Below are 24,996 nucleotides of genomic sequence, written 5' to 3'. Positions count from 1 at the left end.
AAGCTGGTGCCAGATTGCTTAGTCATCCCCTGGGAAGACTGTTTTAGACATGTAATACCTCTCCAAGATAAGCCGCCATGTAGCCAGAAAGTACGGAGGCGTCAGGTGAATCCCTGTGGCGTTGAGCTCATGCAACTTCTCTTTGGAGCCTCTGTTTTCTCAACGGTAAGATGGTAATAATCAAGCATACCTGTCATCTCTGTTGTGAGGACCAACTGAGACCACGTATTTAAAGCAGTGCCTCTAAAACTTCAGGCACCGGGAGCGTGTTAATGTTGTTAAATTGTATGAAATTGAAAATCTTTTCCATCTTCTTAAACACAGGTTATAGGACCCCATCTCCAGAGTTCCTGGTTTTTATTTTTAACTAGAGGCCCGGTGCACGAAATTCGTGCACTCAGGGCAGCGGGGGGTGGTCCCTCAGCCTGGCCTGTGCCCTCTCGCAGTCCAGGAGCCCTCGGGGGATGTCTGACTGCTGCGGAGACAGGAGAGGCTCCCGCCACTACTGCTGCGCTCACCAGCCATGAGCCCGGCTTCTGGCTGAGCGGCGCTCCCCCTGTGGGAGCACACTGATCACCAGGGGGCAGCCCTGCATTGAGCATCTGCCACCTGATGGTCAGTGCACGTCATAGCGACCGGTCGTTCCACCATTCGGTTGATTTACATATTAGCCTTTTATTAGATAGGATACTGTATTTTTCCATTGATTTTTTTTGAGAGAATGAAAGGGATAGAGGTATGGGGAGAGGGAGAGAAAAAGAGAGAGAAACATGGATGTGAGACAGACACATTGATCTGTTGCCTGCCGCACATGCCCTTACCTGGGCTGGGGATTGAACCTGTAACCTAGGTACATGCCCTTGACCTGGAATCAAACCTGGGATCCTTTGATGCACAGGCCGACACTCTAACCACTGAGGCAACCATCCAGGACCAGAGCTTCTAATTTAATAGGTCTAGGTGGGGCCTAAGAATGTGAGTTTTGGACAGATTCCTGGGTGATGCGCCTCCTGGTCCCAGGATCACACTTTGAGAACCATTGCCGTAAAGCATCCGGGTTCTTCCTGAGACTTACACGTGGATTTAATGGGTTCCTTTCCTCCCACCTGCTCATGCTGTAGGCCTCTCTAACATCAGGTTTAGACTTTTGAGCAGTTTCTTTGCACAGATACTGTTCATGATTGCTCCATACTTCAGATGTCACCCAGTTTGCAACAAGACAGCAATCTACAATCTCTATGGTCTTTCTAGAGATAATAGCAGCCAAGCTAATATTTGTGTAAAACTTTCCCAAGTATAATTTCATTTGATCTTCTCCAAAACCTCATTTTGTAGACGAGGACATTGAGGTTGAGAGAGGGTAAAAGACTTGGGCATACTCACACAGCTGCAAAGTGATAGAGCCTGGACTCAACCCCCAGGGTTTGACCCCTTAGCTGGTGTTCTTTCCATCCAATTCAGCTGACTTCACTTTTGTGGCTGTTGTTATTATAACCTGGTGGGGAAATGCCCCCCCGCCGTCCCCCGCCACCATTATCATACATCTGTAATAAGATGCAGGATTCACAGCCACGTCCATACGTTGAATGACTTTCTCATCGACAGCCCCCAGGAGCAGCCACACATCGCGGGTGCGATGATTCTTTGAATGGTCCTGGAGGCATGCCCTGTCTATCCAGGGATAAGTCAAGCAGCTCATCACACAAGAAATGCTGCCCTGTCTTGGACTTCCCTCTTCAACCGGGGTGCTCCCTGCCCTCTAGGACTACATTGGAGGCGGTGTGTCAAGGATGAAACGTTTAGAACCAGGTTCAGTCAATAAAAATGCTGAAAAGCAAATGGAAACTACATGCTATGGAGGGAGAAGGGGAGCCAACCACCTCCCAGAAATGGGAAGTTCCTGGGCTGGAAACGGAGCCTCTGGCTTCATTTGCAGTAGGATTTGGAGCCAAAGAGGTACTCTTACTTGGATGCAATTAGGGATTTGGGTTTTGCTGTGAGCAGCACTGTAGGAATGCCAGGCTGGGTGAAAGAGGACAGTCGAGGGAACCAGACAAACCTGGCTGCCAGTCTGGGCGCCTCCACTTCCCGACAACCCTGGGCGAATCCCCAGCCTCTGACAGCACCTACCTCCAGGCCTGTTGTGGGAATGAAATGGGATAATGCATCCGGAGTGCGTTAGCGGGATGTGCACACGCTTAGCCCTGGGTGGTGGTGGTACTGTGGTTTTCCTGCCTTCCGTCAGAAGAGCCTTCCTTCCCGGGATGAGTCTTAGGGGCCCGGTCTCCCTTTATGGAAGGTGAATGGGCCACCTGCTCCTTCTCCCCGACACCTGGAGAACAGGTGTGCGAGCAGGTGTGGCCAAGGATGGGCCTTCATAGCTCAGTTTGGGTTGCTTAAAAGCAGAGCCAGAGACAAGGACTTGGGTGTGGGGTGCTTATGTTGGAGGTGAGCCAGGGAGCGAGCCTGAGGGAGGAAGCTCCAGGTGAGGGTGTGTTACTGAGCTGCGTACAGCTCGGGCACCGGGGCTCCCTCTTGCTGGGGGCTGTCTGAGGAACAATGTAGAATGAAGCTCCCGCTTGTCCCCCCTTTTTTTTTTTTAATATATTTTATTGATTTTTTACAGAGAGGAAGGGAGAGGGATAGAGAGTTAGAAACATCGATGAGAGAGAAACATCCATCAGCTGCCTCCTGCACACCCCCCACTGGGGATGTGCCCGCAACCAAGGTACATGCCCTTGACCGGAATCGAACCTGGGACCTTTCAGTCCGCAGGCCGACGCTCTGTCCACTGAGCCAAACCGGTTAGGGCTCTGCTTGTCCCTTAAAAATGAGAGGCTAGCCCGGCCAGTGTGGCTCAGTGGTTGAGCATCGACCTATGAACCAGGAGGTCGAGGTTCAATTCCCAGTCAGGGCACATGCCTGGGTTGTGATTCAGTCCCCAGTGGGGGGCATGCAGGAGGCAGCTGATGGATGGTTCTCTTTCATCATTGATGTTTCTATCTCCCTCTCCCTCTCCCTTCTGTCTGAAATCAATAAAATATTTTTTATTTTTTTTTTATTTTTTTTTTAATATATTTTATTGATTTTTTTACAGAGAGGAAGGGAGAGGGATAGAGAGCTAGAAACATCGATGAGAGAGAAACATCGATCAGCTGCCTCCTGCACACCTCCCACTGGGGATGTGCCCGCAACCACGGTACATGCCCTTGACCGGAATCGAACCCGGGACCCTTCAGTCCGCAGGCCGACGCTCTATCCACTGAGCCAAACCGGTTTCGGCAATAAAATATTTTTTAAAAAGAATTAGCAAGGCAGAAGTTTCTGAGCATTTTATACTATAGCCACTGATTAATGCAAAGCAGAGGGCCAGACTTCATATAATGGACGTTACTGTTTTTAGGCACGATTTGGCCTTTCTTAAACAGCAAAATGAAACAGGCACAACTGGTGATTTGGGAAAAGTGTGCTTTGGGGTACGCCCACCCTTGTGGGCGTGGGAGCAGGTTGGAGGCCACCTAGATAGCGCTGGGAGAGGGAAGGGGTTGGAATAGAAATAACTGTTTTCAACTGCTGCTCCTGAGATGATGGCAGAATCGCCCGGAAATCTTTTAAAAGTGGTTCCCGAGCTCCCTGCAGAGTGTCTGATTCGGTGGATATGGAGACGACCGCAGGGATGTTTTGGACGAGCCTTTGGGAACCAGGATGCACCGCCGGGTTAAGAGCTGCTGGACTGGATGATAGGTAACACCCCCCCAAACACACACCCCCACCCCCGCCACCACCTCCCAACACCAGCTCTCTTTGACTCAACTCCAACTCGTTTATCAAAGGGACGAGGTGCGCACTAACGCGGGCTCTGAAGACTGTCAGCGTCTCCGGAAAGCAGAGGTCGGTGGTAGGCGGTGTGTTTGGTAATGACTCAGGCGCGGAAGAGAAACATTAGAACGGTGAGTGCTCAAGCCCATTAACATCCGGAAGCATTGCCAGGATCGGGAATTAGTAATAAAAGTCATTCCCATGTCTGCGGAAGTAACGGGCCCCAGCTCCTGGTACTCTGGCCTTGCCCTCTGGCTGACCGTCTGGCCCATCCCCATCCCTCCCTCCAGCACTCCCTGGTCCCCACCTGCCCCCAGGACCTGCGTGTGGACTGGGGGTGGAAGGAGAGGACAGACTCGGCAGAGAAGCAAGCGAGAGCCCGCTGGCCATTCTCTGGATTTAGTAAGCACGGGAATCACCCAGGGATCTTGTTAAAATGCAGATTCTCTTTCCATGTGGGGCGTGGCCAAGGGACCGAAGAGGATGCATTCCTAACAAGCTCCCTGGTCATTAGTGATCCCTGCAGCTGCTGGTGACCGCTCCCCCCGCCCCCCAAACTCAGAGGACCAGCCTGTGAAACAAGTGCGAGGGCGTTCGGAGGGCAGGTTCCGGAGTCAGAGGGCCTAGTCTGGATCTCGGCTGTCTGTCATCACAGCTGCACGGCCTTGGGTGAGATTCTTACCCGGAGGGCCTCCATTCCTGCATCTGAGAAACGGGGAGATAATAGGACTTGTGTCCAAGAACTGTGAGGATGAAAGAAGTTCATGTATGGGGAGCATCTCACACAGGGCCTGGCACGTGGGAAGAACGGTGCACCAAGATTAAACAGACAGAAAAAAAACACCGGGAGTTGCTCAGGGAGCCAGAGCTGGGAGGAGGGCACCAGAGCTGAGCCAGGCTCTGGGAGTGGCCGCCTGTTCTGTCCCTGTGTTCCCACCCCACGAGTTCGCTCGTCCTGGAAATTGCTGCTGCTTTATCATCTGCACTTTCCATGAGGCTTGTTCTGATAGTGCTGGGCGAAACCTACATTAAGGGAACCCCTCGAGTTTCCCTTGAATTTGGAGGCACCGGATCTGCTCAGCACCCGTGCCTTGAAATGCTTTAGATCAGCCATCCCTAAATTGCCATCCCATTGCTTTAGTCCAACGACAGAGAAGCTAGCTGGTAATGAGCCCAGCCCTGATGAGTGATTCAGGTAGGAACATTCTTTTCTTTCCCCCGTGCGACTTCATTGACTACCCAGGCAAGGCCCAGCGGGAGCTCTGAATTGCCACGGTCTTGTTAGCAGCCATGGCTTCCCACTGCCTGGACACTTGCAGCAAGTGGCAAAGGATGCTGGGGGCGGGGAGGGGGGGCAGGGGGGGCAGAACCCTCATGCAGGCCTGCTGACCTGGTCTTTTATTATTTATTTATTTATTTTTGCCAATTTCCTGGATTCTCTGTACACTTCTTGGTCCTATTCAGGACATTTAATACTCTACGTAGGCTGCTGGCTCCTCTTTTAAAATAAGTTTTTATTGATTTCAGAGAGGAAGGGAGTGGGGGAGAGAGATAGAGACACCAATGGTGAGAGAGAATCTTTGATCGGCTGCCTCCTGCACGCTCCCTATTGGGGATTAAGCCCACAGCCCAGGCATGTGCCCTGACTGGGAATCGAACTGTGACCTGGGAGATAGCCATACCAGCCAGGAGATAGTCTTAATTTTTTAAGTTATTCACTTTTTAATAGTTTTGCTACCTCCATTGAGACTATTCACCTGCCTGTTACTTTCTGGTCCCTTTATTTATTTTTTAAAATATATATTTTTATTTATTTTAGGGGGAAAGGGAGAGGGAGAGATAGAAACATCAATGATGAGAGAGAATCATTAATCGTCTGTCTCCTGCACGCCTTCCCAACCCCCACCCCCGGGGCTTGAGCCCGCAACCCAGGCATGTGCCCTTGACCAGAATCAAACCCGGAACCCTTCAGTCTGCAGGCCAACACTTTATCCACTGAGCCAAACCAGCTAGGGCACTTCCTGGTCCTTTATTCTAGCAGCTTCCCTCTCATTTGTTATCTTTGATCTAGACTTAGGCTAGGAAATCATTTAATCGAGCTTGTTACAATTATGTGTGGAGTACCCTCAGGATATAGACGAACACTCAGCTGTTCAATATCACTATTAGGACAGAACTTTCTAGTGGGTCATGGAAGAAACTTAGGCTGTGGAATCAGAGAAACTCTGTAATAAGATGTAAATACTGCCTGGCCGGTGTTGCTCAGTGGTTGGGCGTGAACCCATGAACCAAGTGGTCACAGTCTGATTCCCGTAAATACTGGTCCTATAGGAGATCAATTTCACTAACTTTCCAACTATTTACATTTTAGGGAAATGATGGATTGATTAAAAGTTATTTCTCCCTGCTGACTGGGAAGTGTTTTACGGGTGAGTACACACAAGTCAATGATGTTTTCTCCATTGGGTGTCTGTGGGCGGTGGACTGTGGATTGGAGGCAGCTACCCACACTCACATCTAAAAGTATGTGTGCTCATAAATTGCTAAGCAGACACAACTCTAATTGGATATATTCTGTTCAAATGACACATTCTCCGGGGTGGGGGTGGGGGATCATGTTTTTCTGCTGTGAAATTGGTTTGCTGGGGTTCTGCCAAATGGAAGCCTTATCATAGTAAATACTCCAATTTTAATTATTCACTTCTATTTGCTTGAAGAAGTACTCTTATGTGACATACATATGTTCATACATTTCCCTGTTGCAGCAACATGAACTAAATAAGTCTCTTTCACACATAAATGCAACTCCAAGAGTTATTGCTAACTTGTGTTTTCTATACCATTCACACGTTTTCCCATTCAGCTGGAGAAAGTGTAGTGTTTGGGTAATGGGGAAGAATTATGGAGCAAAGAATGAGGATCTTTTTAGTGTTCTTCCAAGTGAAGGCGGGGGAAAAGGCACAGGCTACCCATCTGTTATCACTGGTATATTGAAACATCTCTATCTGTAGAAATTCATCCAAGTACAACTGGTTTGCCAAATTCATCTACTGAGAGCATACGTAACCAAAAGGAGGCTTCCAGTTTTTGCAGCCCTAAGTCACCAAGGCATACACATTAGGGTCCATTCCGCCATCTGGTGTCCATTGGAGGAAGTGTCCGCTGAGACAAGCGATGCGTGGCATTTCTCTCACACATTATTGGTGGCTGTGGAATTGTTACAATCTCAGTGAAAGAAAAGTCCATAATCTCTGCAAATTCTAAAAGAAGGGACATTGAAAATATCTTTGAAAACTTAAAACGTAAACATACACCCTTGCTCTAGTGATTCCACTTTTATGAATTTACCTTAGAAATACATTTACACATGTACACAAAGTAATGTATGTACAAGAATATTCCAGTAGACTGCTTGTAATAGTGGATAACCGGTAACAAGATAAATATCCATCACTAGGCTACTGATTAAATGAAGTATGATGTTCCCACACAATGGGTATATATTAGGAAGCTGGTTGAAAAAAGAAGGGAAGTCCATGTCTACAGATACGGGATGCTCACCAAGATGTACTGCTAAGTAAACTAAACATGAGCTAGAACAATGTGCATCATATGCAGCTATTGGTGTAAATAGGCTGACATAGAATAACTCAACAGCACGGATATCCCTGGAAGGACGCCCACGAGAGTGGGCACAGTGTTTCTCTTTGAAGGAAAGAACCACGGTGGTCAGAGATGAGAGGGTAACTTACCTCTTACAATTAATATTTTGTCGTGTAGGATCATCTTTTTTTTTAAATTTCTTTATTGATTAAGGTGTTACATATGTGTCCTTACCCCCCCATATCCCCACTCATGTCCTCACCCCCTGTTGTCTGTGTCCATTGGTTAGGATTGTAAGCATTCATACAAGTTCTTTGGTTGATCTCTCCCCCTTACCCCCACCCTCCCTTACCTTCCCTCTGAAGTTTGATGGTCTGATCGATGTTTCTCTGTCTCTGGATCTGTTTTTGTTCATCAATTTATGTTGTTCTTTATTTTCCATAAATGAGTGAGATCATGTGATATTTATCTTTCTCTGAATGGCTTATTTCACTTAGCATAATGCTCTCCAGGTCCATCCATGCTGTTGCACATGGTAAGAACTCCTTTTTTACCACAGCGTAGTATTCCATTATGTAGATGTACCACAGTTTTGTTGTGTGTTTTTTTTTTTTTTTGGATTATCTTTAATATGCGTATGTAGGTGCCAATAGCATACAACTGTCTTTTTAACATTCGCAGGGGGAAAAAATGAACATCTGAACTTCTTCTATTTGGAAATTGCACCCATATATCTTTCTACTCTGTGAGAATTCACACATACAATGGAGAAGAGAGATGATGCCTATATCATCCCCTTTCCTTCCTTTCCACCTCTTTTTCATTTTTTATGTCCACCTCCATCTAGGAGTGCGAATGGGGGTGGGGAGGGGGGACACAGGACTGAACCAGAGGAGCCAGCTTGAACCGGGAGCCTACTGTGCTAATGTGATTAAACACTTTGGAGAAGGTTGAGGCTCTTTCTTCGCGTGTTCTCGAAGGCTGTTGTCAAGCTTGGGGAGTCTTCCATTGTGCATGTAGCAATGGAAGCAGAGAGCGTCTTGTTTGATGGTTCCCATGAAGGTGCTCTGCTCGTCCCCTCCCTGGTATTCACACTGGCAGAAAGAAAAGCATTGTAGTGATGGGGTCCAGGACTCGCTACCCCAAAGTCCAGTACCTTGACATGCTGAGTATTTTCGGTTGAAGGAATTTGACAAACGGATTGTGTGGTGGGACTTTCTGACCTCCCTATGGCAGGTCATAAGACCCTCATGTGAGATACGCCTTCCATATACCCTCAAGATAAGAGCTTCTTTACCTCCAAGAGAGAAAGGCCACCAGCGGAATCTGAAGAAACAGGACATTCAATAGTATTTTTTATTAGTTTCAGGTGTACAGCATAGTATCATAGTAGTTAGACAATCATAGACTTACATAGTGATTCCTCTGATGTTTCCAGTACCCACCGGACACCATACATACTTATTACAGTACTAGAGGCCTGGTGCATGGGATTCGTGCATTGGTGGGGGGCATGGCCTGTGGGGATCGGCCCGCAGCGGGAGCAGCTGCTCATCTCGGTCAGCCGAGTAGTACTCCCACTGTGGGAGCACTGACCACCAGGGGGCAGCTCCTGTGTTGAGCGTCTGCCCCCTGGTGGTCAGTGCGCGTCATAGCAACTGGTCCACTGGTCGTTCTGGTCATTCTGAGGTTTGGTCGCTGGGCTTTTATTATATAGGATTATTGACTCTATTCCCTGAGCTGTACTTTTTACATCACTGTGACTACAAAATGCTTATTTATTGAATGCTACTCTATTATTATTTATGAGTGTATATGTGTGTGTGTGTATACATTTATATATAATCAGACTAAATTAATTATTGTTACAATATGGATGAGACTTAGCTTTTCCAGGAAGCATTTCCATTTCCCAAAGAGGTTCATTTGCAGAATCGAATCTCCAGTTGATGAGTGTTGCCAGGGAAATGGCTTTGAGCAACCACGTTACTTTACTCCTTTCTTCTCCCATCAGTGAGCTCACAGCTATTTACAGAGCATGGACTGTGTGTCTGGCACTGTTCTAGGTGCTAAGGATGCAAGAGGTAAAGACAGAGCCAGCCCTCAAGAAGCCTGCACTCCAGGTGGGGAGGCAGACAATACCTGCATAAGCAAATCAAGAAAGGTATGCTTAAGTGCTGATACATGTGATGGAGGAGATAAAAGCAGGGTGGTGTGGTGCCAGGTGAATGGGGGACCGGGCAGCATTTTAGCCAGGTTTGGAGAAGGCAGGAAGCCCCAAGTGATGACAGGGAGGGCAAAGCAAATATCCTGGGCAAACATTTTCCAGGCAGAGAGAACATGTGCAAAGACTCTGGCATGTGTCAGGGAAAGAAATAAAACTGGGTTTAAATAGCATGCGTAGTCTCTCAGATTCATCTCTCTACCTATACTTACCTTGTCAACCCCAGACTCCCATACCCAACTTGGCTCTATTAGGAACCCCAAATCTATCAGATAAAAACCTGAACTTTTAGTTACATGAGCCAATCTCAAATTCAACCTCCTCCTGGTCTCCCCATCTCAATAAATAACATCTCTATTTCTCCAATTGCTGATGCCTAAAATTCAGGTCATTCTTGACTCTTCTTTTCCTGGAATATCACCTCATACCCATCAGCAGATCACAATGACTGTTCCTTCTACATGAAATTGAATCTGATCACGGCTCACCACTTTTATTCCTGCCATCTTGGTGCAAACACAGACCATTGCAATTGCCTCAGAAGAAGTTAGGGTGTTGGCTAAGGTGCTGTAACAAAAACATCATCCTAGCTGAGATACTGAGCTGAAAATATGGTAGTCCAGATAAGATAGTTGCTTATTTCTCTCTAGCCAAGAGCTAGAAGGCTCTATTCTGTGAGGTCATCCAGGGATCCAGGTTCTTTCCATTTTGTATCTCCAGCATTCGTCAAGGTATTGTTCTTTTCTTCATTTTTGAAGCAGGCTCCTTCTTTTTCCAGCCCACAGCAAAGGAGGGAAAAAGAATGACAGTGTGTGTGTGTGTGTGTGTGTGTGTGTGTGTGTGTGTGTGTGTAGGGGAAGGGTAGCTTCCTTTTTTAGGATGCAACATTGAACATATCAATTCCACTCACATCCTTTTGGTGGGGACATGGTCACATAGCATGCCTAGCTGCAAGGGAGTCTGGGAAATGTACCATCCAGCTGGGCAGCCATGGGCTCCTTTGGGCTGTGCCTCAGCTGCGGAGAGCTGCCTTGGCTGAGGTCATGCCCTGCCTGGGCAACCTACATCCAGTGACTGAGCGAGATGGGGACAGAAAGACCCAGCTGTTCAGGACACTCTGACAGGCAATACTTCCTCCAGAATGCCCCACTGAGTTGCCCAAGGCTTGCTGGAATTGCAACTATTTTCTCTGCCAATCTTGCTCTCTCTTCTTCCTTCACAAATATTGGTTCCTGTTCCTAACAAACCCTTTGCACTCCAAATTCTGTCTCAGCAACTGTTTCTAGAGAGCCCAACCTTTTGGTCTCCCTGATTCTACCTGTGTTTACCTACAGAATATTCCCCACACAGCCACCAGAGGTGTCCCTTGGAAATATTATTCAAACCATGTCACTTCTTTTCTCTGAACCTTCTGGGAGGCTTCCCATATTGTATTGCTTAGTGAAACTCATGTCCTGACCATGGCCAACATGCCCCACAAGATTTGCCTCACCTGACTATTCCCTCTCTGCCTCATCTCTAACCTCACTCACTCCTTGCTCATTTCCCTCCAGCCTCACCAGCCTCTTCCTTGAGCATGCTCACCCACTTCCAGACCTGGAGTTTTGTCCTTGATGCTGCCTCAGGGATTGATGGGGCTCACTCCTTCTAGTCTCTGTTCTAATGTCACCTCCTCAGAGAAGCCTGCTCTGATTGTCCTATTTAAAATAGCACTTCCTTCCACCAATCTCCATTCCTTTTACCATGTTTATTTTTCCTCACAGCACTTACCACTTCATCTATTTATTTATTATTATTCTTTTGGCCTTTCTTTCCCAACTAGAGAAATTTCAGGGTAGAGATTTTTATCTGCTTTGTTCGTAACAGTTCTGGTACACAGTCACCCTTAAAGAATAGTCATGGAATAAACAAATAAATGGAAAGCAGAGAGTGCTGAGGATAGAGGTCAGCAGAGGCCAAGTCATGGAGGACACTGTAGACCATGGTGAGGAGACTGCAATTTGTTCTAATTTTAATGGGGATCCATGGGGTGTCTAAGTGGGAGAGTGGCCTGGGATATTCTTTGGGTTGATCACTCAGTTGAACTCTAAGGGCCCAGAACCTCAGAGTTACCAGTGATAGGTTGGTCACCACTTCTTGAAGAAACCCACTCCATTGCTGAAAATCTTCATTAAACATTTCTTTCATATATTCTTCCCTATAAATGCTATTCATTACTCCAAGTTCTTTCCACAGGAACAATTCAAAACATGTTTAAAACTTCTTCCACATAATGGTTCTTGAAATATTTGGAGACAATTTTCTTTTTTTTTTAAATTCCTTTTTTTTTTGTGTGTGCCTTTCTCCTTGTTTTATTTTTTGGAGACAGTGTTTTAAGTCTTCTACATTCCAGGGTAAACAGCCACGGTTCTTTGAATTATTATCCTATTATATGATGTTCAGACTTTTCATTGTCTTTCCGAGAGTTCTGGCTTTTCAATGTGCTCCTTAAGAATGGCCAGACTTTGGTCTGACCAGCACAATACAAAGGAGCAATTGTGTGTAAGACTGGGCTGTCTGTGCCTTTGAACACAGCCTAATCGAATTACATTTCAGCCATGTTACTATTGGGTCAGGCTGCACTTGTGGTCAGCAGAAACATCTGAAACTTCTTAAAGCTAAAAGTGCCTCATCCCCTACTTAACTTATGTACTGAGGTTTACGTTGATCTTGTGTCATTTATCCTGTGGTTTCTAGCTGCATTCTCTTAGCTGAGCAACATCTGAAAATGTGTAGAAGTTTTGTTCTATTCTTCACCTGATTTGTTGAAAATATCTAATAGAATGGGTCAGGGACAGAATTCTATAGTTTTCTTCTTGAAGTTTGTTTCTAAATTGCCAGCTTTTCAAATAATGGACTCAGTGGATAGAGAAGTGCATTGTTATATCTGCAGTGTGAGCATCTTGGTAGATAAATACAAACATTTTGGAGCAGGGCAGGTGAAGGGGGACATACTATATTGAAGAAAACTAATATGTGGAAACAAAGGGAAAGTCATAAATAGCCTTGACAGCTTAAATAATCAGTGGGATTTATTTTTCCCTAGGAGACAAGTGTAGTCATCTATAAAGGTCCTTGATGTATTGTGCATGTCCATTTAATGAGATGCTTTAAGAATGTTTCTCAAAACCCATGATTTTTTTGAAGGGTCCATACAGCTCAATATTGTTGCGTGTCCATACTCATTTTATTTTTTAAAAATATATTTTATTGATTTCAGAGAAAGGAAGGGAGAGAGAGAGAGAAATAGAAACAACAATGATGAGAGAGAATCATTGACCAGCCGCCTGCTACATGCCCCCTAATGGGGATCAAGCCCACAACCCAGGCATATGATATTGATATGCCCTGACCAGAATCAAACCATGACCTTCTGGTTCATAGGTCGATGCTCAACCACTAAGCAATACCAGCTGGGCTCCATACTCATTCTAAATGTAAAGATTTAAATTTTTAAAAAATAATAGGTCGTATTCATGGGAGACATGTATACCCCCTACTCTCTTCAAAATAGTGATCCATTCTCTAAGTCCTCCTTTCCTTTCATATAATCTGGACCCATCAGAGCTAATGAAACCACATGGGGTTTGGTTGTTTCACATTGTGGCCTCTGAGCATTATAGCAGCTGCTAAATCAATTCGTAGTATGATAGTCCAATCCCAGTTCAGCATCTCACTCCTGAGGATACCATCAGAAGATAAGTCATCAAATGCTTGGTTAAAATGGAAACACCTATTATAATGAAAGGATTTTTCACTTATGTACTAACATAATAACTATGTCAAAAACACAACTGGGCGGAGAAACCAAGATGGCGGCATAGGTAAACACCTAAACTGCTGCCTCGCACAACAATTTCAAAACTACAACTAAAAGACAGAACGGACACCATCCAGAACCACAGGAAAGCTGGCTGAGTGAAAATTCTACAACTAGAAGGAAAGAGAAAAACTCACAGAGAATTGGAGGTACGGCAAAGGGTCTTTGTGCGCGCAGAAAGGAAGGGCGGCTGAGAGCCTGGCTGACTTTCTCTGGCAGAAGGGGGAAGGAAGCCTCCAACTGCACTGAACCCCAGTTCTGACTGCACTGAACCCCAGTTCCGGGCGAACCCCTGGGGACCCACGCTCTTACGGGGGGAGTCTGGACTCTCGGGCGGAGACTCGAGCTGGGAAAGGCAGAAGTCTGAAGGTGCACGCGGGCCAGTGCGCACAAAGGCTGCGGAGGTTGCCACAGGCTTTCCCTAGTGGAAGGGAGTCAGAGGATCCTGACTGCACTGAGCCCCAGTTCTGACTGCAGTGAACCCCAGTTCCAGGCGAGCCCCTGGGGACCCACGCTCTTGTGGGGGGAGTCTGGACTCTCGGGCGGAGACTCGGGAGCCGGGGAAGGCGGAGGACTGAAAGCGCACATGCGTGCAAGGGCAAGGCTGACAGGAAGCCAAGACTGAGACTCCACCCCATCCAAGCTGAGCACAGAGGCTATTGCAATTTGGCAAGTCTAATCCTATAAGGCTGTCTCCAGCACCGAACTTCTCCCAGCATAGACACAGCTGATCCTTACAGCCAACTGGCCCGGAGGTCAATTCTTCCCAGTGATACCAACAACAATAAAGACTTAATTACAACAAGGCTGTACACACAGTCCACAAAGGGGTGCACCAAGAGTGTCCACCTCAGGTTAACTGGGGAAGCAGACCCACTGGGCCATATTGGAAACCTAGCACAAATATCTACCTTACCAACTCAGGGAATCAGTGAAAATGCGGGGTCAAAGAATCAGATCACAAACGAAAGAAATGGAGGAGAACAAACGACTGGATATAGAATTCAAAACCACGGTTATAAGACTTTTTAAGAATATCCTAGAAAAGGCCGATAAATATAACGAGACCCTCGAAGATATGAAAAAGGACCAACTAGAAATTAAACATACACTGACTGAAATAAAAAATATTATACAGAGACCCAGAAACAGAATAGAGGAACACAAGAATCAAGTCAAAGAATTGAAATACAAAGAAGCAAAAAACACTCAACCGAAAAAGCAAAAAGCAAAAAAAAAAAAATCCAAAAAGTTGAAGATAATGTAAGAAGACTCTGGGACAACTTCAAGCGTACCAACATCAGAATTATGGGGGTGCCAGAAGAAGAGAGAGAGCAAGATACTGAAAACCTATTTGAAGAAATAATGACCGAAAACTTCCCCCACCTGGTGAAAGAAATAGACTTACAAGTCCAGGAAGCCCACAGAACCCCAAACAAAAGGAATCCAAAGAGGACCACACCAAGACACATCATAATTAAAATGCCAAGAGCAAAAGACAAAGAGAGAATATTAAATGCAGCAAGAGAAAAACAGTTAATTACCTACAAGGGAGCACCCATACGACTGTCAGCTGACTTCTCAACAGAAACTATGCAGGCCAGACGGGAGTGGCAAGAAATTTTCAATGTGATGAATAGCAAAAACCTACAACCAAGATTACTCTACCCAGCAAAGCTATCATTCAGAATTGAAGGGCAGATAAAGAGCTTCACAGATAAGAAAAAGCTGAAGGAGTTCATCACCACCAAACCAGTATTATATGAAATGCTGAAAGGTATTCTTAAAGAAGAGGAAGAAGAAAAAAGTAAAGAGAAAAATTATGAACAACAAATACATATCTATCAACAAGCGAACCTAAAAATCAAGTGAATTAAAAACCTGAGGAACAGAATAATCTGGTGAATATAATAGAATCAGGGGCATAGAAAGGGAGTGGACTGATAATTCTCAGGGGGAAAGGGGTATGGGGGGTTCATGAAGAGAATGGACAAAAATCATACACCTATGGATGAGGACAGTGGGGGGGAGGTAAGGGCAGAAGGTGGGGTGGGAAATGGGTGGAGGGGAGCTATGGGGGGAAAAAGGAGAAATAATTGTAATAATCTGAATAAAGATTTATTTAAAAAAAAAACCAAACAAACAACAAAAAAAAAACACAACTGGGCAAAACTTGTTGTCACCTGTGTGAAGAGAGTCCATGTTGTTTTTTACATTCATCTGACATTCATCCAAGTGCCCATAAGCCATCTTCTTTCACAATTTAGGTCAATCTCAACTGATGCTTGGTTTTCATAATCTATTGCTTTTCCTCCTGTCTTCTTATTTATCATTCAAAAAAATTCCTGTTTCTCCCACTGTAAAGTGATACAAATACATTACATATAATTTGGGTATAGGGAAAATAAGAAAAAAACTACAAACTGAAATACTCTTATTATTTTGGTGCATTAACTTCCAGAATTTTTTCTATATATATTCTTTGCAATCTCACAGTGTTGTACATACGTTTTTAAATAAAATGTTCATGTTATTAGAATGTCTTCCTTACTATCCCACATTGTGAGGATCAATGAGAGTGATATTGAGGTCGCAATTACAAGTTCTCGCCACTTGGGGTATATTTTCCTGGTTTTGTAGCCCTGCAATGCATTTTAGACAGCTAGCTGCTTACATTATTTTCTAGCTGAGCTTCAATTCCATTTTCATGATGTCCATTTTACCTTTTCAGTGTGAATACAATTTCCTTGGCTAGATAAGCCAGAAGAAAACTAAAAATTAAATAATTGGAACTCTGTCTCTGTTATTAATATTACACGGTGTTTAGAACCTTCAAACATCATAGAGTGGGAACATAAATTGGGCTAACCTTTCTGGATGGTGGCCAAGCAATATGTATCAAGGTCTTTAAAAATGTTTTGTCCTTTGTCCAAGTAATTCCACACCTAGAAAGAGCCTTCATAGAAGGATCTTCACTGTGGGGTTAGCCATCATGGTGATAGGTCCCAACTAACTGTCCTAAAGTAGGGGTATGGCTAAAATATAGGTGATGGAAGATTACTAGTATGTAGTCACTTTAAAAACAAAAACTATGCCTTGCCCTGGCCCGTACGCTCCGTGGTTAGAGCGTCGGCCCCCTGCACTTTGTAAGTACTCTGTATGCATTCTAATTTAGTCCTGATAGCAGCATGTGAAGTAGGTTTTATTTTCACCTCCACTTTAGAGATGAAAACTTGCCCAGAGAATGTTCCTTTCCCAAGATACCACAGCTAGTAAGGGGCATAGTCAGGACTCAAACTCAAATGTGCCGGGGTTAAAACCTCTGCCTTAATTAACCAGAACACCACACTCGTTTCCACTGGGAGCTTGTTGGTGGATATTGGTTAGAAGCCCAACCCAGAAAGAGACAACATTGAAAGTCTTTAAAAAAAACTCTCAGCTATTGCTAAATGTTTAATGTTATGTTCAAAGTCTCTGCTTGTGAAGTAAATAAGAGAGTTTTTGAACATGTGATGCAATGTGATTTCAGGAATACACAACCTTGGACTCTGAGTCTAGGCCTCTATAGTTCCATTGACAAAGTAAAGTCAGAGAGGATATGAAGTCAGTAAGAGTTTTAAATAGAAGGTCCTATGATTCTTGTAAAACAATTGTCATGTATTCTTCATCCTGAGTGTCTATGTGTTGATGTGTTCCTATTCATGGTTAATAAAATATACTAAGTGCAGCATGAAATCCAAGAGTTGGCCAATCAACAATACAAAACAGCCACTAGATTTGCCAAGGTTTTTTGGATTTTTTTCCTTAATGATTTTTCCATTTGCTCTGCCAAATTAAACTTCAAATTAAACTTAATGTGTCTTTAAATGTCATTTAATGTCAGTCATCAGCCAGCTCCTTGGTTATTACCATAAGTTAATCATTGGAGTGTGAATTGAACTATATGGGGGAGAATGATAGGCCAGACTACAGGTCAACCACATGGTGCTAAAGTTACAGGAAATAATAAATCACAGACTGGGAGATAAACAACTACATCGCATCTTAAGGCTCATCATAAGGGCTTTTCATTAGACCCATGTGTGTTTTTAGAAGAGTTATGGGAGCATCTTATACTTCTCAAACATGTTCAAGAGGCAAAGCACTCAGGACAAATAATAATTATAATTTATTAACGGCATGCATTTCTATCTATTATCTTTGTATTTAATTATACAAACAAGGGAACATTTTACTAGGAAGAAAGGAAAGAAAAGAGGAAGGAAGGAGGGGGTGCATTGACTTTAAATTGAGGTATAATCCTATATAATAAAAGTGTAGTATGCAAATTGTCCCCTCGACCGGGAGTTCGACCAGGGGGTGGTGCCGGCCAGGGGAAGGGAGGGAGTACCTGGTCAGCAGCCGGCAGCCGCTAAGGACCCTACTAGTGCACGAATTTCGTGACTGGGCCTCTAGTTAACATATAAAACGCACTGATCTCAAATGTTCAGCTGGATGGGTTTTGACAATTGCATGTACCCAAGTAACAACCACCTAAAATAAAATATAGACTATTCTGCCCCTCCAGAAGGTTCCCTCAGGTGAGGAAGTACATCCATCAGCCAGCATCATTAAAAACCCCCTCGCCCCATCACCAATCCTCTCAATGTCTATCGCTCAGTTTGCAGCTGCTGCCAAAAATGTTCTGTCCTCCATGTCAAACCTCTCCAAGTTTCTTTTCCTGGTGTTTGGATTCTCTCTCTCTCTTTCTCCATCCACCGCAGAGCTTCATGACATAAAACAACGTGGCTCCTCTTCACTAGTGTCCTCTCTATCACCCATTGAGGGAATTCTCCACAGGAAAGCCGAGCCCGGGAGTGATCTAGTGACACACAATAATCCATCTCGTGTTTGACTATGTGGAGTGTGTGTGTGTGTGTGTGTGTGTGTGTGTGTGTGAGAGAGAGAGAGAGAGAGAGAGAGAGAGAGAGAGAGAGAGAGAGAGAGAGAGAGATTGTGATTTCATCACAAAAGAGAAAGGACCACTATTATTTTATGTTGAGGCGGTATCTTTTCTTCTTATCATGGAGCACAATATTTATTAGAAGCATCGTTTCAGAATCACTGTCCCTCAAGAACTTTTCTTAAACTGGTGTGCCTCAAGGAACTTTAGAGCTGAGGATATAAACCAAGACCACCCCAAGGAGAACAAGCCAAGGCTATTTATTCCAAGTTTGCAATGGCCAGGGAGTCAGTCATCATCATTTGTGTCTGGCAGAGACTCAAAGTCAGTTAGAAGAATGGGCAACATTTACAGTGGACAAAAAGGGAAGGTTTCAAGTATGCCCTGGCTGGAGCTTATTGGTTTGGGAAAGCTGGACTAACTGGAGGTCAGACAGCCTATGTGATTGGTTAGAAGAACATAGTTGGCTTTTTCTGGTTGGTCCTAAGTTGGGCCAATAGCTACAGAGGCTGTGATTTGGCTTTCTGGATTGGTTGCTACAGAGATATGGGTCAGCATGCTATTTTTATATATTGTCTGGCCATTGTCCATTTGTATATTCAGTTCCTTAGAGCAAATGAAATATGAGATAACTGTGGAATCATGAATAGTCCTTCAGAACCTTCCCCATCAATGTCATCGCCATTCTCTCCACCCACTCAACTCCTTTTCTTCTTTGAGTCCCGGTCAACTTTCCAATCCCTAAAACCAATCTAGACATCTGTCTAGACAGATCGAGGAAGTAGTAAGAATGGTGGAGCAAGGCTTTGTGTTGCTTTGATGTGAGGAGATGGCCGCTTCAAGGATAGCTCCAAGGTCATCGCTGGAACTCCCAGGAGGATCTTGTTACTAACTGCAGGGAAAAGAGGAAGCTGGAAGAAATAGTCATCGAGTGAGAATAATGAGCTCAGCTCTTTTAGGCATTTTAATTATAGGTACCTTGGTGATGTTCTTTAGACTCATACATCTAGAAGCTGGAATATCGTTTTAGAGGTGTGAAAACCAAGCCCCGAAAGTAAGCCATGGTCCTAAGTTGGTCTGTCCAGGCTGTGGGGGAAGCAGTCTTTGGTGATCCGTGTCCTATGAACACAGAACAGAGGATGGAGAAACCAGAGGTCTAGACCGAAGACCTGGCGACCTGGGAATCACCAGATTCTATCAGCAGCAACAATGAACTGTTTCGTGCCTTTAACACAAAGTTATGGAGACAGAAACCATCAACCAAAGATTTCACAACAGACCCACAGGAGGGGAAAGTAAATGATTAAAGAATGTAGACCTCGGAGTTCCTTTCAAATCCTGATACTTTAATCTTCTATTTACAGAGATAAAAGTACACAAAAATGGTTAATAGTTAAGCAGTTTTATATGTGCATCCTCTCTTTTTGGTAGAGGAAAGCCACTTTGGTAGTGCCAGTGAGAATCATCCACAATGATTTCTCCAGCGCTCATCTTGTTCTCGAGTTTTCTCTGCCATGTGGCTGTTGCCGGACGGAGTAAGTACTCTTTGCTTTTGCAAAAATAATTGATATATCCAGCCCCCTGGTATATTCGGAAATGATAACTTGAGTTCTCTTTAGGGCAGATGCTGGAGAAACTGGATTAATACATACTTTTTAACATTGCCATGTTTAAAGGTCCTCCGGAAGATCCTTAGACAATTGAAGCCTCAGTGTGCTGACCTGTACAATGGGAATAACAATAGTACCCTTCAAAGGGTGGTTGAGATTAGATGAGATATGACACAGGACTTGGTGGAGTTACTTTTGGAAAGCATTAACGAGTTTTAACTTCTATGCCAGCTGAACTTAGAAATGCACCTATAGATTTCTTTCTTTTTTTTTTTTTAATAATTTTATCACCTTTTTCTCACTGGACGCACACAAAACCAGTGGATTCTGCTCAAGGGACAGTGTGAATTCTATTCTGTGTGCTCTAACCCTGGCTATACTTCAATCCAGACTACAGGGCTCAGTGATACCTATAGGCTCAACTGACTACTTAGCTGGCCAGGCACAAGCTCCTGGCCCTCTAAACTTGTTGTTCTAATGATTGGTACACAGGGGTCCAACTGGATAAGGTGCAGTATGGAGAGGGGTAGACATGGGGTGTCGAGTGGAGGTGTGTCTACCAAGAATGGGTGACACTCTCAGAAATGTCTGTCCTTCTCTCCTTATGGAAAATCTCCCTATGCAGTAACCCCCTAGCACCACAGACCTACTGGTCAGGGACCCTTTCTGTGAAAAGCCAAACTCCCATCACCCCAAAATTTTCCTTAAATTTGTTTAACTGAAGAAGTCAGCCTCTTCACTATGAGGACCTAAGCTGGCTACACAGTAACTCCCACGGCCCTGATTTGTGGAACTGGTGCCATCTGGTTGGCACAGGAGCTCAGGTGCTCAGCTCCCCTCCTCCATGGAACGCACCTATAGATTTCTTAACCAACCGCTTTGTGCTCTGTTTCAGCCTGTCCCAGGCCAGATGATTTACCGTTTGCCACGGTTACCCCCTTAAAAACATCCTATGATCCAGGGGAGCAGATAACGTACTTCTGCAAGCCGGGCTATGTGTCCCGTGGAGGCATGAGACGGTTTACCTGCCCCCTTACCGGAATCTGGCCCATCAACACGCTGAAATGTACACGTAAGTCAACGCCTTCATGCACATTCTCTCCCCTCCTTCCAATTATGGACATTTTGGGCAGATAACCTACCTTATCATGCTCGGTGCCTGGAAGGCCAGCAGAGCTGTGGGGGAGGGGGAGGCTTGTGAAGAAACAAGAGGGCCCGAAGGCTTCTCCATGGGAGATGAGACCAAGGGCGGTAGGTACTATGTAGAGAAGGAGAGACAAACAGCGTAGAGCTGGGAGAGACGTATAAAAGAGACCTGGTATGATCAAAGGAGAGGGAGAGCCTGCAGAAGTGAAAAAAGAAGTGCAGACACTCTGAAATTGAAACAGATGCCAAGGAGACTCTTGAAAATAAAACACGAAGAATCATCGTATCTCTGGACTTTGCCTCAAAATGAAAACAGAATGGATAGTTACTGAAATGTCAATAAATTTTATCTAAGTTATGAATATACTAGAGGCCCAATGCACGAAATTCGTGCAAGGGGCTCAGCCCTGCCCGCCGCCACGACTGCCTCTGCCTGGGCCCTCTCAGCCCCGGCTTCGCCTGGAAAGTCTTCCAGAAGGACGACTGGTCTAATTAGCATACTATGCTTTTATTATTATAGATTACATGTGATATTTATAGTAAAGTATAAATATATTACAGATTATACTAAATTAATAATATAACATAAATTATATACATTGATGTTTCATTGTTGTTTTATGGTAGATGGTTGCTTTTATTCATCCTCAAAATTGGGGTTCTGTGATATCAAGCTGGCATTATTTTTATAGTCAAATATTGAGCAATCAACCAGAGGATTTCTGGCAATTTTATGTGGAAATTAAGCACTAAAAATAACTATATGGACCTGTCTAGCTTCAGGTTATTTTAAGCATAGGGACTGACCTCTGTGAAAACTATACATGTCCATACAAGTGGTTTTAATATACTCTTTGATGAAAAAAGACCAAACAATATTTTTGAAATATGTTTTTACTGATTTTAGAGAAAGAAGAAGGGAGAGGGAGAGGGAGAGAAACATCAACAGAAGACTGCCTCCTGCATGCCCCTTACTGGGAATTGAACCAGCAACCTCTCAGTGCTTGGAATGACAGCGAACTGAGCCACACTGTCCAGGGCAAGACCAAACATAATTTTTGGTGAAAAACCACTATAACATCACTTAGGGATTTTAAAATTTAAATCGGCCGTAACTCTGGAACACTAACAATTTCACTTTTCAAGTTATTTTCTGTGTATATTTTTGCATTATTATAGAGAGCAGATGTCATTTTGTATTTTCCTATTTTCATTAGCATGTCAGAAACATTGACTATGCCTCTATGATCTTCATAACCAATATTTTATTGGCTGCATTATATACAGTTCAACTGTTGATTTATCATAATTCATTAACACAATTCCCTGATCATGAACTTTTAGGCTGTTTGGTTTTTGTTATTAGAGGTAACTATGTAATAAACACATTAATGCATACATCGTTTGACTTATTTTAGGTATTTTTCTTAGAATAGTTCCCGGTCAAGTTATTGGATCAAAGGATAGAAAGGAATTTATATATTTTTACTTTAATACAAAATTCTATAAATAGATATTTACCTTTTTATCTTTAAATCACAGCCAGAGTGTGTCCTTTTGCTGGAATCTTAGAAAATGGAGCTGTACGCTATACAACTTTTGAATATCCCAACACGATCAGTTTTTCTTGTAACACCGGGTAAGGACTTCTGAGTGACTGAATAGCTAATGGATGAAGCACACTTCTATGCCCTTGAGTTAAACATCAAGACTGGTCCATAATTCATTTCTATCCTTGGGCTTGCTGAATACAAATACACAATGGTGTTGAGGGTGGGTAAGGGGTGGAGAATATGATAATTACTGAAATATTTCCAATTTTTTGGTGCTTCTGATTAGTTACTTATCTGAAGAGGTACATTGAAATTATTGAAACTGGATGGTAATTCCTTATGATTTTGGGCCAAATCTTAGCAGGAGGATTAAAATATTTTAGGAATTGGATTTGAGCTTTACTTATGAGGTTAACTTGATTGACTGACCTGGTAGTCTCTAGAGAGAATTCTGAGGCAAAGGGTAGGAGGAGGATGATGTGGGACATAGTTATTTTCATTCTCAGAACAGCACAACATCCCCAGGTAGAAAGCACTGTGGTTGGTAATATAGCTCATCTGCCTTCTGAGCAAAGACACCAGTGGTGACATTGGCAATAGCATGTGGCTGCAATGCAGTCGGGCAAACCTTTACTGAGGAAAGGAATTGGAGATGAAGAAACACCGTGTGTGAAAGAGAAATGCAGTCCTTTCTTCTGAAACACAAGTTACTGGTGGGTCTGATGACAAATGACATTGAAAAAATTGGCTTCCAGGACAGAACGTTACATTTTCAATGAAAATAGACTGCATTGGCATTTTGATTGTTCAATTTCTTTTTAATTTTTAAATTACAGTTGGCATACAATATTATAATAGTTTCAGGTGTACAACATAGTGATTAGACATTTATATAACGTACGCAGTGATCACCCTATTAGATGGCATAGTTTTTACACATTCCTGTCAGTATGCTCTGAGAAAATGAATAGTAGAGATTACTCAGTTTGATTCATGTTGTGGTCCCGAAAAATGTTTTTTTGCTTCATGTAAGAATCAGGTAGTTTATAAAGCTGGTTGAAGATGAGAGTTTTGGGGGGTTGGCTTCTACACCCACTGGTTATGGAACCTTCCCATTCTTCACCTGCAGCATGAGGCTCGAGACTTGAGCCTTAGATGCGTGTTAAGCTCTTCAGGAAAGCCACATTATGGGAACGAAGTCAACAGTGTTCACCTAAAGCAATTCACAAGGGAGAAGACATTTGAGAAGCTCTCGATGGGTTCTTTTCCAGTTTGACAGAATACGTTTTTCCTTTTGCAGGTTTTTTCTGAATGGAACTAAATCTGCTCAATGTACTGAGGAGGGAATATGGAGTCCGAACCTCCCTGTGTGTTCCCGTGAGTCTGTGGGTCCCAGTTATGGGGAAGGTGACCAGTTGGTTTGCCTGGGACTTTTCTGGTTTCAGCACCATAAGCCTCATGCCCCAAAAACCCTTCAGTCTCACAGCTCCATGAGATGGTTGGTTGCCCTTATGGGGACTGTGCATCCAATAGTGTCTTACTCTGGAGGAGGAAACAACCACTTTGGAATGGCAGAGGGAAGCATTCTACTCACGAACACATCTTCTATCCTCTACCCAAGGGCGCCAGTGATCTCTGGGTTTATCCATCCCAACACTCCCACAGGGTTTTGGTGGGGGCTTGGTATGTGTGGCATTGGTCTATCAGGGACTGCCACCATTTGACGAGAAGAACTTCTGTATCAAACACCTTCTTCTCACTCTGGAACTTCACTCATTCACTCATTCAGCACACCTATTGAGGACCTAATATGTGCTACATCTTGTTTTCAGCACGGAGGCTACAAAGCTAGGGGAGACTTAGCGCTGCCCTCAGCAAGTAAGTCTAGTGATGAGGGAGATGAGAAATCACCTTCACAGTAAGCTGAGAGCTCACCAAAGGGCCTTGTATCCTAAAAGCTGACTGAGTTTTCTCCAAAAGTCACCAAAGATTTATTTGTTTAGGGGACACCCAACTCTGGGCTCCACTGTTAGAGGGAGGGACATTCCCTAACTTGTGATTTATGGAAGTCCAATCTTTGACCAAGGGGCCCAGGCCTTATAGCAATAGTTATGAATTTTTGACATTTCATTGAGGTGTGTCCTAGCAAAAGAAGTGAAAGAGGAAAGCAACTTCAATAAACAATAATTTGAGAAACACTGAACTACCCAAAAACATTTTTAAGGCTAAATTAAGTAGGT

The 24,996-nt window shown here is 44.0% G+C and overlaps 1 protein-coding gene across 2 annotated transcripts in view; it reads left to right on the top strand.

Annotated features, from left to right (window-relative positions):
* Nucleotides 1–3,917: 3,917 nt before the first annotated feature.
* APOH (apolipoprotein H) overlaps nt 3,918–24,996 on the top strand; it is a gene marked incomplete at its 5' end in the record, with an annotated part of 30,491 nt that continues 9,412 nt past the window's right edge. Inside the window, 5 exons of one of the 2 annotated variants that reach the window (XM_080678864.1) lie at nt 3,918–3,950; nt 6,191–6,248; nt 20,953–21,129; nt 22,746–22,842; nt 24,057–24,133. In XM_080678864.1, coding sequence (XP_080534990.1) covers nt 3,918–3,950; nt 6,191–6,248; nt 20,953–21,129; nt 22,746–22,842; nt 24,057–24,133 — 442 coding nt within the window. Of the gene's footprint in view, nt 3,951–6,190; nt 6,249–19,186; nt 19,983–20,952; nt 21,130–22,745; nt 22,843–24,056; nt 24,134–24,996 lie in introns of those variants that run through there. The other variant, XM_080678865.1, reaches the window with a different exon arrangement.

The sequence above is a fragment of the Plecotus auritus genome (assembly GCF_963455305.1).
Source record: "Plecotus auritus genome assembly, chromosome: 7".
Classification (NCBI taxonomy): Eukaryota; Metazoa; Chordata; class Mammalia; order Chiroptera; family Vespertilionidae; genus Plecotus; species Plecotus auritus.
Note: the sequence above shows the minus strand (reverse complement) of the source record. Positions and strands in the feature narration are given on the sequence as shown.